We start from the raw sequence: 18,099 nt of genomic DNA on the forward strand, positions 1-18,099 counted from the left end.
AGAATTTCACGTAATTTTTGTAGATACTCTACCTTCAACCAGGGGGAGCACAACTCCTCACTCCTTAGGTGTGGCTGCTCGTCGTGACTTCCTTCCAAAGAGTACAGTGTGTGAAGGGGGAAAAAGTAACGTTACAGTGGAGAAACCTCAGCAGATACTACCTCAGCCAGGTGATCAAGGTCAACGTCAGCAGCGCTAAGTCATATCAATAGTATGTGCCCTTGGTACGATGTGATGAGAATGGTGCTTTACCTCTGTGATTTTTCCTTCTCAAGGCCCATAACCGTGGCCTAATCATGAGAAAAACATCAGACAAATCCCAAATGAGGGACATTCTACAAAATACCTGACCAGTACTCCTCAAAACTGTCAAGGTCATCAAAAACAAGAAAGTCTAAGAAACGGTCAAAGCCAAGAGGAGACTAAGGAGACCTGATGACTAAATATAATGTGGTATCTCGGGTAAAATCTGGAACAGAAAAGGACATTAGGGAAAAACTAAGGGAATCTGAATAAAATCTAGACTTCAGTTAATACTAGCGTTAATACTAGGGTACCAAATTTGTTGATTCATTCTAACAAATGCACTAATGTAAGATGTTAATAATAGAGGAAACTAGATATTGGAACCCTCTGTACTATCTTTGTAATTTTTACTTTGACCCAAGAGTTTCCCTTCTGGGAATTTTTTTCTTTGGAAATAAATAAGGGTGAACCTAAAGATTCACCAGCGTGAATATGTGTCACCAAGGTGTAGGTTATAGTGAAAAGGTAGAAATAATTTGTGTCTAATAATTAGGTATGATAAATCCATACAACTTAATCATGAACCATAATCTTACAGAAATACATTTCTTGATAAGGAAAGGTATTCATGATTGATAGTTGAATGAAAAAAATAGATTATGAAAGAGCCTGTGAAGTATTTTTACATATGCATAGGAGGGGTATAGATGAATATATTTCAATGGCTAATGTTGATTATCACCAGTGGATAACACTATGGGTTTTTTTTTTTCTTTTTATAGAAGCAATACGTGTTTGCTACAGAAAATACAGATCAGCAAAAAACAAAAAGTTACTTTTTGAATTAAAAGAAAAAAGGCTGGAACTGATTCCATTATAAATCCAGCAGCAGCAGTAACAGAAGACTCAATCCTAAGGAAGGGAGTTCTGAGAGCAGATGGGACACTGGCAGGCTAAGAAGCCTGCCTGTTACTTCTGTTCAAGTGTCTCCCTGTCACAGGGCCCTGCCTGCACAGACCTGCTGGCGCCTTTCCATCCTCCATAGAAACGGGCCGCCACCCCAAGTGGAGTGCAAGAAGGGCAGCCACCTGTAAAAACGGTAAACAGGTTGCAGGGCACATGGAGATCAAACTTAGCACTGTGGTCAGTGTGTGGACCTGCGGCCGCCCTGGAGCCCCAGACCCCTCTCACAGGTGCCTGTGTCGGTCTGTAGGGGCAGAGGCAGCTGCGAGGGCTGAGAGACAAACCCAGTGTCTACTTCCTTCTCCTTCTGTAGTCATCCTACCCTTTTCTGGCATTTTTTCATCTTAAAAAAGAACTTGCAAGTACTTTCCAACTCATTACAGCAACCCTTGGAAATAGATATTATCATCCCATTTTTCAGGTAAAAAATTGAACCTCAGAGATCTTAATCTTCAGTGGCTGTCACTTATTGTCTGGGTAACCAGGGATCAGAAGATTAGGTTTATGTCTCTCTTCTTACACGAGTGCATTTTCATATCTGAGGGTTCTGGAGTCTGCATTAGCTGGATCTACCATTTACAAGCTGTGTACCTCAAACAAGTCACGCAGCTTCTCTTGGCCTCACTATTCTCATCTGTAGGATGGAGACGATAATACTTATTCTAAAGCTACTCTTAGGGTTTAGTGAGATTGTTCATATAAATTGCTTAGTACAGTGCCTGGAACATTAAGTCGGCCGTCTGTGAACAGTGGTCATTATTGAAGGAGAGAAGATTCATGAGATCAAGTATAACGTGATCTAGAGAGAGAAGAGCCCTTCTCCCTGTTTCCTGTGATTTGCGAAGGAAGACACAAGGCTTGGTACCACTTTAGACTTTAAGAACCACGATGAATTGGGAAATCACGGGAAATCATTTGCCCATAGAGCTCACTGTACTAGGGTGTGTACTAGGTATTGATCAAACAGTACAATTCCTCAACCTGGCATTTAGGCCCAGCCAGAAAAAGAGGTGAAAGAACTTGGAATGTTGAGGTCAGCCTTCAGATTGAGTTGGAGAGGAATGGGGAAAGAGGGCAGTACATAGGAAGCAAGAGAAAAAAACAGTATAAATGAGCTCTAATTAATTAGCTCAGCAAATGTGTAAGAAAGGAGCTTCGCTTTTGTCTGGTTTGAATTTTTGTAAATTTCACTTATAACGCGAGGTGTCCTAATTTCCCAGCTGGGGAAACTGGGTCCCAGAGTCACACAGCAAAGCCAGGACTAGAACTGTGAAGTCCTCTGATGTTTTTTTCAGTTAACCCAGGATAAACGGGGGAGGACATTTAATTTATTTTGTATTTGTATCTCTTTTAAATGTATACTTACATCTCTTAAAACTAATTTATATTAGTTCCACAGGCAGCAGCTAAATATGTAAGTGCTGATTCCTTATAGCTCAGTAACCCCTCACTTTCAGCCCAGGCTACTGGGACAGGTGACACGGGAGACAAAAGTAGCAGCTCTGCTCTGTCTGGTGGAGGAGTATTTGCGGGTCTGGGTTTGGGCCTGTCCCCCAGCTAGGCCGATCATTCTCACTGGAAGTGAGCAGCTGCAGCCTCAGATGGTGAATGGACACTTCCCATTAATTCCTCATACACCGCCTATGTGGCTTCCTTTCTGGAGAATACTACATCTATCTTTTTGCATCTCAACTGAATCTAGCCTGCCTTCCTTGTTGATACCTCTTAATTTCTCCATCCTCTTAAGTGAATAATCCTTTTACATCAATAATGAATAAATAGCCAAGGACTCGGCGATATAAGTGATGCCAAATCAAATTAAGTTGTATTGTATTCTCAGGAAAAGAAACTAACTTGTGAGATCAGAATGCCTACCCACCTCATTTATTAACTTCCTCTTATAAGCGTCCATCTCTGGGGACGGAAGCTGAAAAACTGAGCTGCCTATCTATATGGACTATCTTAAAGCTTGTCAGGCAGTGAAACACTCCTTGATCTTAATCACTTTATGAGCAGGTGCTTAGGGGCTGAATAGGACTGGGGCTTGGGGCGTGCCTCTAACAGTGCCTTCAGTTTCACAGGCACAACAAGACAGAAAGGATTGCTCATGAGGCAGCGCGCCCAACTGGCAGAGGGGACACAGCATTCTGCTGGCTGGGCTCCTTCGTCCCATTCTGTCACCTGGACCCCTACCCCTAGGGGGTGTTAAATGTCACGTCACTCTCCCGGTCATGATTTAGGAACTCTCAGTTCCTTTAGCTACATTTTTTGTTCTTATACCCCCAAAAATAATTTAGAAAACATTATGCGCCTCCTTGCCCATTTTAACTCCTGAAATTATATGTCAAGTTTAGATAGTTGAGAAGGATGTTAATTCTGACATACTGCGTAGTACGAGCTTTATATACATTTTCGTCAAAACTTTGGCACTACAGATTTAGCATATTAAACTTACAGGCGAGATTCACTGTGTAATCTCATTGGCAAAGATGGTTTTCATGGTCAAACCATCCAGCCAAATCAGTCTTGCTTTCTGTCAGATCCAAGTCTGATTTCATTTTGTCAATTAAAATAAACATAGTACCCATTTCATGACAACCATCTCATTTCTGAATATGAATTCTTAGATCTGTGGATAGACTCTTTGCCAAGAGTTTATTACCTGGATGAAGTAAGGGATTATATCCTTCACTATTTCTTGCCCTGTTCTCATAGGACTCCGCTTAGAAGCAAGGCATTCTAAAATTGTCCCATGGTGAGATTCAGGAGGGTGAGGGGTATGCATTTCTTTTCTGAAGTAGGAGTAAGGTGAGTGTAAAAAGTGAGAGTGGCTGAAGAGAGAACCTGTAGATCACAAGCACGTTCTGGGAGAGGTCATTTTTAACAAAGAGTATGTATGGAAAGTAAGGATCTGGACATTAATTTCCTTTGAATTACCAATGACCAAATACCTCCTGGAAAATCATTAGGTACCACAAAGGTATGTGTACCCTAGTTTTAAAACCGCTGCTTTTAGACACACCAGCACTCTCAAACTGGGTCAGTCTGTGACTGAGGCCAGTTAACTGGGCTTCGCTCAGTATCTGTCCTCACCGGTGTTTGGCAGGGACTGACTTTTCTAGACACCTGTCAAGTAGAAGGGCCAGAACCTTGGAACTCAGCCTTTCCTTCTATTCAGTATCTGTAGGTCTGGAGTTGTCATTTAAAAAACTCTCCAAGCAAGCAAAGAAGGGCATTCCAGAAATTTAAGGACATTTGGGGATAGGAGCGCACTTGCTCTGGAATGTAACATTGCAGATGCCAGAAGAACAACGTTGAAGGAAAGTTAGGCAGGTGTTGATTCTGGATAAGAAGAAAAGCAGGTTGAAGAAAGGAGCCAACATTTTAAAGTATTTCTATTGCATAAAATACATAAAACTCTCACAATAACCCTGTAAGATATACAGTAAGTATTACCACAAGGAAACTGAGACTCAGAGAGGTTGAGCAGCACATCCAAAGTCCCACAGCTCATTAGTGCCCGAGTGGGGATTTGAACCTAGTTTAGTTTGGTGACTTCAAAGCCATTATATAATGCTGCTTCTCTCATGGTAAATACCTACTACAGAATGAGCTACCTATCTAACACCCTTAGTTAGTTTATTCTCAAAACAACAATAACAGAACAGACACTCAAAATTTCAATATCCTCTGAGTATCACTCCCATTATAAATCTAAGTGTGAGTGGCAGATGTTTCAGAGGAGGAGGATAAGTGGCTGAGGTGGAAGGCTGTGTTACTTCCCTTGGAGAAAGTAGACTCCTATGGACTATTTAAGATAAAATCCTGTGAACACAGATCAGCTTATATACAGAGTGAAGAAGGGACATTCAGATGATATCTCACACTAATGATACTGTGTGACCCTCCAGGAGAGACCACACACAAGGTGAACAAAGCTGTATGCTATAGATTCAATTATGATTTTTTCCTCTTTATTGTTGGAAAAAATTAATTTCATTAATTATGAAAATGAGTATGATTTATTTGCAGATGATATTCTGGACAAAAATATGTCTCTCTCCCTCCCCTCCCCTTTCTATCTCTCTTTCCCTCTCCCCCTCCCTCCCTCCCCCTCCCCCCTCCCTCTGTCAGCTACTAGGCTCTGAAGTCCATGAGGGCAGCTACTGTGATTTCATCTTGTTCATTGTTGTGCCTAGTGTTATGCCTAACACAGAGTAGATAGTCAGATTAACCAGTGATATGCCAGAATTCCAAGGTCTTAGGCTTTCAGACTGTGAGATGAGCTATGTCATTCAGGCCCAAGAACAGATCTCTTCTAGGATAATGAGAAAAGATTTTATCAGTCAGGGCTGATCTTTTCCCCAAGTCAACTCTGCACATCTTATAATAAGGGACCTGGCAACTCGAAAAGAACCTAGTTTATTTATAATTTCATTATACTCAATTTTGGGGGGTTGTTGACCTCTTTGTGAATATGATGAAAATTATGGCCTCTCTCACAGACAAAATTTTGTATACAACTTCAGTAGGTTCATGAACCCTTTAAACTATGCATCTCAAGTTACGAATGCTAAATAATGAACCGCAGTTTAAGGAAGGGGCACATGCTTGTGCTAGACCTCTCATATTTGAAGGAAAATTGACAAAAGAACATTGAGCTTGCTTTGGATATAATACCAAAGGGGAGACTATGGCACCGGTTCCAGCTGGGTCTTGATTCTGGTGAGACTCTTTCATGAAAGACCCTTTTTGTTCCCTTTGGGACAGATGCCACCAAACACTGCTCCTTAATGACGGTCCACTGTCCAGCCCTTCCTAGCATGCACCCTTCATCCCGTGATTGGACAACAGGCAGAAAAAGGGAATGGAAATAGGGCAGAGTTTGGATAGTGAAGGTTGCTGAGTTGGTTCTTTTGGCTCCTTAGAGTACGCGTACCTTACTTTCACGTTCCATGTCTCGAAATGTTTTCGCCCTTAGCAGAAGTACTACAGGTCTGTTGTCTAGGATATTTTCCCTTAAAGGCTTTCCCAGATGGATGCAAAAAAGCACAGATTTTTATATAGACGTAGATAATCCCTTGTGAGATAAAAAAAATTTCTAGGTCATAGCAGGGCGCTGATGCACCCCAGGCCTGTCCTCTTCCCTAACTCCTGCCTCTACCAGAGGAAGGGGGATTTACCTCCCTTACAAGCTCCCTAGCTTGCCTGCTTCAGACTTTATCCAGCCGAAACTAATCCTTAAGTTTTAAGGATGCAGGCCTTACTATGTGACCGAGGATTTTAGATCTCTCAGAGCTCCACTTTCTTCATTTGCCAAATGGGGATAGTAATAATAATAATAATAATAGTCCCTACATCCTAGGATTATTGTGAGGAGTAATAGAAAGAATGGGTGAGGAGCGCTTAGCTCAGTGCCTCTGGCACACTTGATCAAGCTGGCTCTTGTTATTATTTTAAGGACAGTGGCCTCTAGAAGTGGTGGAGGAGGAGAAACTAGGCACATTTGCTGCTTTTATCCTTCTAAGTGTCCTAGAAGTGTAAGTCTTTTTCTGGCCCTGACTTTTTCTTGCCCTGGTACTTGTATCAACAATGTTCTCTCCCAGGACCAAGCCAGGGAGGCTGTAACCCTGAGCAGCTGAGGTTCTAGCCATGCCTCTGAGACTCACAACTCATTTTTTGGCCACTGAAATACTCCTGACATCTAGGATGCCCTGGTCAAGGCAGTCATGACTGACCATCCTTTCAGCCGCTTCCTTCCCTCGCTTCCTGTTTTTATTTCTCACTCTCTTTTTAAAACAACTATTTATTGAACACTTCGATATGCCTAGCACAGTCCTAGTGCTAGATAAACAGTAGTCGATAAAATAGACAATATTGCTATTCTTTTATGCTCTGGTGGGGGTAGAGGGGAGAGTAAATAGCAAGCAAATGATTTATAGGACATGATAAGGACTATGAAAGAAATAAGATGGAGATGGAGAGTAACCAGGGAGCCCGACTTAGAATACCTTCTCTGAGGAGGTGACATCTGAACCCAGTGACTGTCCCTGTGGCATGAATTAAAACCTTGGCTTTATTCCAAGTGAGAAGTGCCATTTGGTGTGCAGAATGATAGCTTCTCTTTGCCTTTCTCTTCTAACAATAGGTGGCTTTAAGGCTTAGGGGACATCAAACTCCTGATTTTTACCAGCAATTTATTTTGTCAAGTTAAAAAAATATTATGACCCTCACCTGCTCCTTTAAATAGCTATTCACTTACTATGTACCAGGCACAGGCATTTTATATGTGTTATTTATTCCTCCAGTAACCTAAGAAAGTAGGTTTTATTATCATGATTATCTCTGCAGTCAAATAAATCAGAACGTAGAGAGGCTAAGTAACTTGCCCCTGGCCACAGTGCCCAGCAGTGGTAGGGTTAGGGCTGGAATCCAGGGGAGTCTAACAGCAGAGCCTGTGCCTTCTGTCAGTAGACTAGGCTGCCCCCCTTCTTGTGAAGTCTTAACTCACTTGGTTCTCCTTTCCTTTGTAGTGGTGCCAGTGAAGAAGAAGACACATGAAGGCCTGCCATCCCCAGCGGAAAATCATCCCTTCCCCTTGTGTGTATGTGACGGCGTGTATGTAACGGCTTCTGATTCCTGTGAAAGCTGCCCAGCAACAAACGTGCTTCCACCAGATGCCTCCCCAGATCCACAGCAGGCACATAGCTCTCCAAGGAATGACCAGTGTTACTCTTACTGACTGTGCTTCTCATTCTCTTGTCGTGATAGGTCAAGGAAAATGCCCCTTTGATCAACCAGGAGCAATTAAAGGGTCCTTCAGGTAATGCCTCAATGGCTGCTTTGAACTTACTCAGGAAAGCCGGCCCCTGTCATATTGTATACCCAAACAGTATCACTTCATTGAGAAGGATCTGGAATAATTTTGAAGGGCAGTCAGAATTTGTTTCCCTACCTGCTAATAAAACCACACTTTATTCATATTGAAGCATGGAATAAATGAGGGAAAAGTAGGGCCGAATCAACCCACATAGTTAGTCTCTAAAAGTCCATTTAATACGTCTGTGAAAATGTGGTTTCATGAAATAAGATGGATGGCTTGAAAACAGATAAAGAGTTAAAAGTTAGAAATATATAGAGATATTTTTAGTACATGAGGTTATCCAGGATTTCAGATTCATAATTCAGTGCTGTGGAAATGAAAAAAAAAGAAAGAGAAGATTGAAGAGATAGAAAGGAAATGACTTTTTTTTTTTTTTCAAAAAAAAGGGACCAAAGAGATCTGATTAAAAGTTGAAATCGAAATCAGTATTTCTGAACTCAAATTGCCTAAGTTTCCAAAATAGTCACTAAAGGATCTGATGGAACCTGAATTATTTGAGTGGATTCTGAGGTTTTATGGGTCTTGTCACAGCATGAAAGTCTGGAATGTGTATTACAAATGGGAATTTTCAGTGTAGGTTTTGCTCCCCCCTCCCCCAGCTTAGCCTAATTTGGCTTAAATGCAGTGTGGGGAGAATTCTTGGCCCTCTGTGGTGTGTTGAATCGAGCTCCATCTCCTGGCAGATATACCTTCCTTTTACTCCAGCGGGGACCCCTCTTCCCCTGGCTCTCCCCACCTCCAGGTCATCTCCCACACGCTGGCTCTCTCCTCTTAAGTAACGTGAGCAGAGACTCACCGTGGTTGGACTCTGGTCTTTCCCCACTCCCAAAGCACATTTCCTTACAACCAAGTTTTTTACTCCTAAATAAGCAATGATGTACTAGGGAATACAAAACTGCAAACTAAAAAACATGCGTCTTCTGATACAGCAGTTTTACTTAACAAATGGTTTGGAGTCAGGGAATGACATTATTTTTAGATAAAACAAACACAGTTATATTATGAAATAGAATGTTTGTATATATAAACAGTAAAGATAAAATAGGAGACTTCACAGAGAATTTTTATTTGCGAGTGGGGGGTGTGTTCCCTCTCCTCTGCCTTTAGTGGTATTTTGGTGTTCGCTTCTGAGAAGTACAATTGGAACTACATCCAAGCAGCCTTAGGGTTTCTGTTGACTCAGGACCTAGACTTCTAGTGCCTCTGAGGCAGAACCAAAGGAGCCTGCACTGAGGGAAATTCCTCTTTTCCTGCCTGCCTGCCTGCCTGCCTGTGTACCTATCACAAAGCTTTAGGGCCAACTGATATGTGTGTGCAGGATGGTTTTGAGGGAGAAACAATGCTTACTTACTATAGGAATCCTGTCTATATCACTGTTCAGTCCTGTGCATGCTATGAAATGATTGTTTCTTTGAGGCCAGGAAGCTACCAGGTGTATATGCTTCTGGGTTAGGATTACCCTTGCTCACTAAATATGTTGTTGGGACATTGGGGCTGAGAGTAGTTTGGGCTGTTTAAAAAGAAAACAAAAAAAAAAAAGTATTTTTCTCTCAAACTGGTGGCCAACAAATGACTAAGACATTTTCGGTGCTTTACCTTTCTGCCCACAAAGACTGGAGATTTTGGCATACCACTAATTACAACCCCCAACCACATCCAAAGAAACTACTCCTAAAGGAAGACCAGTGGCCATTCTTAAAAGAGTTTAAAAATCAGAATATTAAGAAGATTTTAGGATTTGGAAGCTTGTGTTGTCTTTCCCCAATAATTATTGTTTAATCTCAAGTAGTAGCCTTATTTTAGCAATGGACAGATCATTGGCTCCTCCATACCTGATCATATGTTATTACTTTAAATCAGTATTTGGGAAACCCAGGCATTTATGCAATGGATGTGAATGGAAATACAAACATACATGCCAGCCTGTCTCAGTAAATTATCATACTCTGTAATCCTCAAGGAAAGCACTTTTGCTTTTACTTAGAAAGGATTTCAGATTTGCTTTATGGGCTCCTGCTCTTTTCAGCACCTGATAAAACTTTAACCAGGGAAGCATTAAACACAGCTCAGCAGCTTCTGCCCAGGCTCCTGAGTTCCTGCCGGCAGCATTTATCAGTGTAAGAACTAAGATGCTTCCTGCAGTGGCACCAGCTTCCCCAAAGCTGGAGCATGCTTCTCGGCCTTAAGCCCCAGCATGATGAGACTTCCCTCCTACCAGGTCAGTAAGAGTTGCTCACAACTGTGTCCTAACTGGCTGCAGGGTTTGCAGAAATCCCTAGGGAGAAGTCATCGAGGGAGGCAGGTAATGAATGTCTTCAGAATGAATTGGGTCCTCACAGCAATCCCTGGCTCCCTTCCAAAGGTTGGGTATCTGGAGGCTAAGAGGGGGTTTGTCCTTTGATTTGATTGTCATTAAATCCAGGGCAATTCCAAGAATTGCTTGGAGTCTCTGCTCTGACAGCCTAGAAAGGGAAATGACTTAAAATATTGAGGACCAACTATGAGGACCCATTTCTCAGATGATAATACAGATTTGGAGGGCAAGAGTCACTTGCCTTGAGTTACACAGCTAGGAAGTATTGGAGCCAGGTTTTGTACCCGGCTCTTCCTAACTCTGTGTATGCCTAAAACAGAGAGAGAGAAAAAGGCTGCAGGTTCCCGCCCCCCTGCAGTCTGACCATTCCACTCTATGGATTCTTTTTCAAAATTACATTTTATGGCTATAGTTTAGGCTCAGAAATGGCAGCAAGGTAGCCTTATTCTTCTACTTTAGCAGATACATTAAGTACACATTGCTAACTTGAGCCTGCCCCCAGGAGTTGGCGGACACCTTTCCTTTTTGGTGCCATCCCCCATAAATACAGTGTTTTTAGGCCTTCAGGAGTATGGAACTTCTCAGAAATAGTAAAAGTGAGGAGTGTTCTGCTGTCTAACTTTATTTGAAAATGTCAGCTGCTGCACTGCTGCAGAAAAGGAAATCTTCATATTTTAGTAAACCTAGCCAGTCTGTGAGGATGTGCTAATTCAAAGTCCTGTGAACATAGACTTTTCTGCTAACACCTGATGTGTATATGTACACACACACACACACACACACACACACACACACACACACACGTGCAGTTTAACAACTAAGAGAAATTCAGAGCAGCTGCCTCATTATCTCGCATACCACTGCAGAGGTTTCTGCCAGCCCTGATTACAAGTGGCACCAGATAATGGGGCTTAGTTGCTTGCTTACAACATGCTAACAAGAAGAGCAACTCCTTGGCAAAGGTTGTCAGCTCCTAAAGCGTTGAGCCAAGGCGACAGCCCTGAGGGAAATTGCACTCCAGCCCTACTCCAAGGTGTCTAATGATACGGGAAATTTGGACACCCAGACTTTTTGGTGACCTGAGAGTCTGACCACTCTAGTCAGGCCTGAGGGCACGGCTGCAGAATTCACGACTGATAGGAGTGGCAGGGCTTAGGAAGTCCTCTCCTCCACCTAGAAAATATTCCCTTGCCAATACCTGAAATGCCACACTCAGTAGCTGTTAACACATGCTTTTCGATAAGAAAATTAGTTGCATGTTTACGGTGTGCCTAGCACAACTGGAATTTTCTGTTTAAAAAACAAATCTATCTCGTTATGAATGGACTCAGCCCAGCCCTGAGAGAAAAGAAGGCCTGCAGGGGAGACTTCAGATCTCATTAATATTGCCTTACCCAACAGTGTTTCTGAAGCCCCACCGCAGCCCTTTCCAAGAGCTGTAAGGCCCATGGGGACTGCCTAGTAAAACAGTAGCATTTGGAACGAAGAACACACGAGAAACAGCAGAACAAGCGCCAGGGCAGGAAAATAAAAATAAATTAAGACACTAGTGGGTATACCGGTACAAAAAATGCCGCAGAGCCCATGCTGGGCTTGATATGACCTCGAGGGGACAGTAGATTTATACTGAATGGGACTTAAACCTGACCAGTCTTTCTACAGTGACAGGCCACACTGCGTGGATGGGGAGAACCAACGAACCCATTGTCCTCTGCCTGTTTTCCTGTGCAGTCACATTCCCTCCTCAGTCATCTTCCCCTTTCACGCTTTACATTAAACAAGGGAACACTCAGTCTTTCATGGGAATTACACATTTGAGTTAATGTTTCAGTATATCATTTTCACACTGTAAATTATTTTGTAAGAGAGATTTACTGCTATCCCAGGATGTTTGGACTCAGTGCCCCTGTGCATTTGGAAATCAATAAACTATTACTGGAAATACCATTTGTCTCTCAGAGTTGTGCACAGAGGACCCTGCTAGGTGTAAGTATTCATGGTAATCTGCATTGTTAACTGTGATAATGCTGGACATGATAGTGTTTTGGTTATGAGAGGTGGGACACTCATTTGCCCCGACTTCTCTAGCTTAGGAGATCTCTGGGAGTGGCAAAAGGACAGACTTAAAGTCATTGTTATTTAAAGAGATATTTTCTCCTCAAAGTGAAATGATCCATGCCTAGGTTAAATTTTCTGAGCAAAGTAGATTATAAAGTAAAGAATGCTTGGTCCTGAATGATGTTTTCAAATAACGTTAAAGCTTTACAATTTGGATTAGCCAGGGGGATGGTCAAACTTTAATTTTTACCATATTTGCTAGGAAAAAAAACCTTCATAGAGCAAATTACAGTTAGGCCAGCAAAATCATCTTTGGGGAACCTTAGAAGTACACATTTGATATAACTGATGAAGAGATAGAATTAAGTTCTAAATGAAGCAATTCTAGTCCAGTTTGTAATATCAGGAGCAGAGGATGCATTGATATCAAGAGGCAAAATGTGAAAACTCAAGATAGTAGATACTGTATGAATTAGAAAGTACAATTCCTACCTAAAGGCATTACAATTCAGTTTTTAAAATCCATCCTTAAAACCCACCAGCAAGTGTCTGGAGGAGCTGCAGTTTATGAACCCTGCTGTAAAAATTTTTTTTAACAAATTTGTCTCCATCAAACCCCTTTAGTTAGCTAGAGGCTGTATGTGAGCTTTGGAGAAATTGTTCAAGATAGGGTTCTAGAGGGAGTCAGTCACTCAAGGTCATGCGGTGAGCCACGCTGATAAAGCCAGGCTGGGAGACTCTTGTCCCCTGTAACAATCGTTAAGCCCACTTCCCCCCTCCCCAGTTGCTAAGCACACTTCTGCCTGGTGGGATGGGATTGCCAAGCACTATAGCACTTGGGAGTCTCGGTGTTTTAACAAACCACAATGTGTTTGGAGGTTTTCTTCCCTACTTCCTGGTGCGAGTATCTCAATACTGCATCCCATTGCCTCAGCCCTTTTTCATTTTATTGTCTTTCCCTCTGAAAGCTACAACTCTTTATTTTGTTTCATTGATCTTTGCTTGATCCAACTTGCAGGTGGCCGCATTTCCTTTACACTCATAAAAGAGTGAAATTGCAGCTGGTCTAGAATATCTCCTGGCCTTAACAAGGCACCAGAGGTAGGTACACCCAGCAGAAAGTCAGGCTGCCAGTATTAATAAGAGAAGAAGGTGTCACAGAAAAGAAAACAAAATGAAAGGCGGCTTGAAGTCGATAACTGACTGCATTGAGTATCTGTTCTCGTTAAATATTAGAGTCTCCAGGTTAAATCATTCATTTTGTTAATAATAATAGCTACCGTTTAGTGAGGTCTTTTCCTGGGCCAGGCACTGTCCTAGTTGCCTTTTACGTTATCTTATTTAATTCTCACAGCACTAATATTATCATCCTCTGTTTTATTGCTCAGGAATCAGAGAGTTAAACACTGTGCCCAAGGTCTCACCCTAATAAATGGGAAGCTAGGATTTAAACCCAGGTCTAGCAGACTTTACACCCTGGCTCTAAAGCTCTCCTCTCCTAGCTGCACTGATTCCAGCTGATGCTGGTGAATAACCTTCACCCATCCACCCCCTCTCCACAAACACATACAGTATGGCCTTGGGGCAAAGGAGTTTGTCTTTTTTAGGCCTTGTTTTATACAGTTTGCAAAGTACAGTGTACAGTGAGGGAAGGAGGGTTAAGGTGAGCAGTGAAATTCTCTTCTGACCTGAAACTGCACTTTTGGAAGGAGGAAGCTGTTAGACTTGCTTTATCTCCTTTATTCCAAGGCCATAAATAATGAAATCTCCAGGAGAGGCAAAGCCATGGCTTCTTTTGCCATAGTCTTAGAATCCCAAAAGTCAGCCAACTCTGGCATTGAGTCTGTAACTTAATTAAACATCTTGAAGGCATCTCCAACAGCTTGACATTAGTCCAGCTTCATATTCTTGGAAAGGGACTGCAAAGGGAGCTTGTCTATTTTATAGTTCATTTACTGAGTTGAACCCTCATGGCCATAGCATACCATTTGCCTTACAAAAGTGGCCCACAACCTTCATACCATTTTAGGGAGTCAGTCACAACTCATTTACCCACGGCTCAGTCAGCTTCACCTATCCCTATTTCTTAAACATGAAATCTGCACAAGTGGTTTGACAGTGAGTAATTGAGACAGAACTGGACAAATCTGAAACCTCTGCTGGACCCATTCAAAAATGACTGAGAACTAAGAAGTGAGTAAACAAGACTTTTGACCAGTTGAAATAAATAGTATGAAGCAAGCACATAAGAGAAAGGCCATCTGTCTACCCATAAAGCACCTACTCAGAACCTATTTATTCCTGTTTCACACATAATTCTAAATGCTGTCTGGTTTCCAAGCCTACAGCAGATTAAATTTAAGGGCGGGAAACAGATTTCTAGAGGAAACTTAACTCAAGAAGGAGAAGGAGCTGACAGCAATAGAGAAGACAGAAAAAGTTTAAGTAGACTGAAGAGCTCAAAAAGCACTGTTTCAGGGGGGCGTTTAGTGCCCCAAATAGCTTTTTACACGTCTCAGTTTCTAAACACCTCATATCATAGGACTGTATAATTATACTCAAAGTGATGACCCTGAGCATCACACCTAAAGAAACTAAGTTATGCTCAGAAGAAAGCAAGAATCTGCATATCAAATATTTTAGAAATATTTCTATCACAAAGGTAAAGAAAAATGAAACAAATTCCCCGTTTAGGGGTTAAAGGAATAAACCTTGGACTATCCAGAACGTTTAGTTAAACAAAACAGAACATCCCCCACCTGAGGTTTTATTGTTCCAGAAGCCTCTTGTGTTTAGAGAGTTTTTTCATAGCTTTGTAAGTGACTTTCATGCTACAGTGCTTTGCATATAATGACATGAACAATGGAAGTGCCAAGTTACCAAATGATGAATAAAACTAATAACCAGAATACAGGTCAAATCCTGTTACAACAAATACTGCTACTATAAAAATCACCTAAGCATCCCTGTTATCTCTCAGCCCCTGTCAATTGCCCCTTTATTTCAAGCAATAGTCATTACAGCAAAATTGGGGTATAATAAAAAGAAACTGGACCCTCACCACAAGTTGGGTGTAACACAATTTAACCTGTAATACCAGGTTCTTACTTGTATTTCTCCAGTTCTTTGCTGAAAGAAAAATAAATCTTATGTAGACATAATACCAGCCTGGGAAGCTGGTATTTAGTAGTTGTTGCTAGGAGAAGGAAGAATTCAGAAGCAAAGGACATGGAGCTGTGTAGCAAACCCTCACCCTCACAGGGAATTTGGTCTCCAGGGCCACTTTTGACCTTAATCCACATTGGAGCCATCAACCACAGAGTCGCTTGCTTCTAATAGTGATGTAATGCATATATTAAGCCCTGGAATGAAAACATGATTCACTTCCCATGGGTCATTGAGCACTTTGTGGCAATCTGGCCCTGATCCGATGACCCTGAGATAAAGAAATTGAGAAACATGTGACTGGAGCTATCCTTGATCCCAAGATGCACTGCTTTCAACACTGTTGATTGTATGTAGAAATGATTAAGTTAATCAGCTGCATTCCATTTGGTATACAGGCAAAGATTTTTCCCTGCCTATCCATCTGCTTGTGGTAATGATGAGTTTTGACATTTGCTATAATTTTCTCTTTTTTTCTACTTTCTTTTTTTCTTTCTGTCTTTCTTTTACTTAAACACTTTTTATGACTACATTGCAACCAATATTTTGTAACACCCTTAGCAGCAGAAGGCGTTAAATCATAGCTCATGTCTGAACAGTACAATCAGCAATAGGAAAAGGAGTGGGGAGGGAGAGGGAAATTGTCCACCTTTTCCTGATGATAATCCCTGGCTCAGGCCCCAGATTCACATCATACTGTGAAGAAGTTCATAAATTCTGGGCACTGCTCAGCCTGAGGAGGCAAGCAGTATCCCTTCATACCTCAGGGTGAGATGAATGGTCTGTTGAAGTCATGCCATTACAGAATACGTTCACCTCTGCTTGCTTTCTCCCCCAAGCCAGAATGTAGTTAAACATTTACATGTCCCAGGCCAGAAGATCAGGTTATGAGGAGCTTGAATGCTTTGCTTGGCTCTTGAAAACATTGAGTCCAAGTGTAGTTCTCTGGCTTGAAGGTCACCATTTGCTGCCTCACCATTTTTATTAGGACATCTGGAGATTGCAGGTGTTAATTGGAAGTAACTTTTCTGTATTTGGTTTCTCTCCACACATTCAGGCTTCTAGGACCTTTTGACCCAGTTGGATGGCTATATCCTACTATCAGATTCAGCCTATTCCAAGTGGGAAGAACCATGATAGACAAGTAAGATTGCTCTTTGGCTTGGTGGCGGTGGTGGTGTTGACTCTGTCAGTGGGGTGATTATGGGTGGCCATGATGGTAAAGAAACCACTGATAACAATAAAAATGGGTATTTTCTCAGCACTTAAAAAACCAATTTCCATCTGCTAACAGGGGTTCTGATCTCTTTTCCCCAAACTCCTTTTTTCCCTAGAAGATACTGGCCTCTGGCCTGTCTGATCAAAAAAGAGCATTCCTTCTGAGACCATACCTAGCCAACTTATGGCCAAACTATACTTGCCTGTTAATTTACTCAAAACTAGGTTGCCTTTTAAGCCTCTTTCCCCGCCTCTGGCATGAGGACAAGACATGTGGAGGAAGAATTAGGTCACCTGGGGGTCCACTGTTGCATATGGTTAAAGTGGTGTAAAGAAGCCAAGATTTCTAGAAGTGTCTGTGTTTTGTCATTTCCGAGATGGTGAGAAAATCCGTCTGGAGTGTTTATGCCCCTCTTCATAGCCAAGCCATGGGCTTTCTTTTGTATCGTGCTACTGAGGTTAGTCACTGCCCTCAGAAGGGACAATTTCACAATGACTTACTTCCTAGTAATCACTGGAACAGTCTCATGAGAATGTGCACAACTGCTGCGTTTCTTTGGGCCTGGCACGTTTTCAGATGGCAGACTTGCAGAACAAATGAGAGGCCTGGCCTGGTTCACCAGGCAGAGCGATCCAGAGTTCAGGCTTCCCCTTGCCTTTTATCCTTCCACCCTCCTTCCTCTGCTCCTCCGCCGCCTCTTCTTCCGGTCTCTCCATCTGGAAACCATGAGGCTCATGGATTCCAGGCACAAATTCTCAGATTTCAGATGGTTGGGAAATTTCTTTGCTTGGGTCATTCTTCAAGAGTAAGAGAATTCAATTTGGGAGGAAAAATCGCTGAGACCCTTCCTTTCACAGAAGAGAAAATAAATAAGGTGTGGTACATATCCATCCCCTTACCCACTCAGTTCCAAACCCACACACAATGTCTGATTTCAGAAAAAATATTGAGATTCCCTCCTGGGAGGGAACAGAATGGAAAAAACAAAATCTCCACTCCTAAACACATACTTTTCTCCCTTCTGAGGTATCAACGTAACTGGCATCAGATAATAGGATGTAACTGATTTTGTGTGTGGTGTTGGGGAAGAGGAGGGTCTCTGGAGGGTAGAACTAAGAGTGATGGAATGAAGTGAAAAGTAAAATGTAGCCTACGTTGTTAGGGAGGAACTGTTAACATTAAGAACCACTTAACCCCAGTGTTGCATCTCCAGGAAAAAGAACAATGTGTGGTCTTCTGTCCTTGGAAAAT

The 18,099-nt window shown here is 42.0% G+C and overlaps 1 protein-coding gene across 3 annotated transcripts in view; it reads left to right on the forward strand.

The window, feature by feature from the left end:
* TRIM44 (tripartite motif containing 44) overlaps positions 1-12,351 on the forward strand; it is a 114,597-nt gene extending 102,246 nt beyond the window's left edge. For 2 of the 3 annotated variants that reach the window (XM_036860332.1, XM_036860334.1), the window contains one exon: positions 7,743-12,351. Coding sequence is in view for 2 of the 3 variants with exons in the window: in XM_036860334.1 (XP_036716229.1) it covers positions 7,743-7,754 (12 nt within the window). In the remaining variant the exon portion in view is untranslated. The remainder of the gene's footprint in view (positions 1-7,742) is intronic. The other variant, XM_036860333.1, reaches the window with a different exon arrangement.
* Positions 12,352-18,099: the final 5,748 nt, after the last annotated feature.

Source organism: Balaenoptera musculus, chromosome 8 (assembly GCF_009873245.2).
Source record: "Balaenoptera musculus isolate JJ_BM4_2016_0621 chromosome 8, mBalMus1.pri.v3, whole genome shotgun sequence".
Classification (NCBI taxonomy): Eukaryota; Metazoa; Chordata; class Mammalia; order Artiodactyla; family Balaenopteridae; genus Balaenoptera; species Balaenoptera musculus.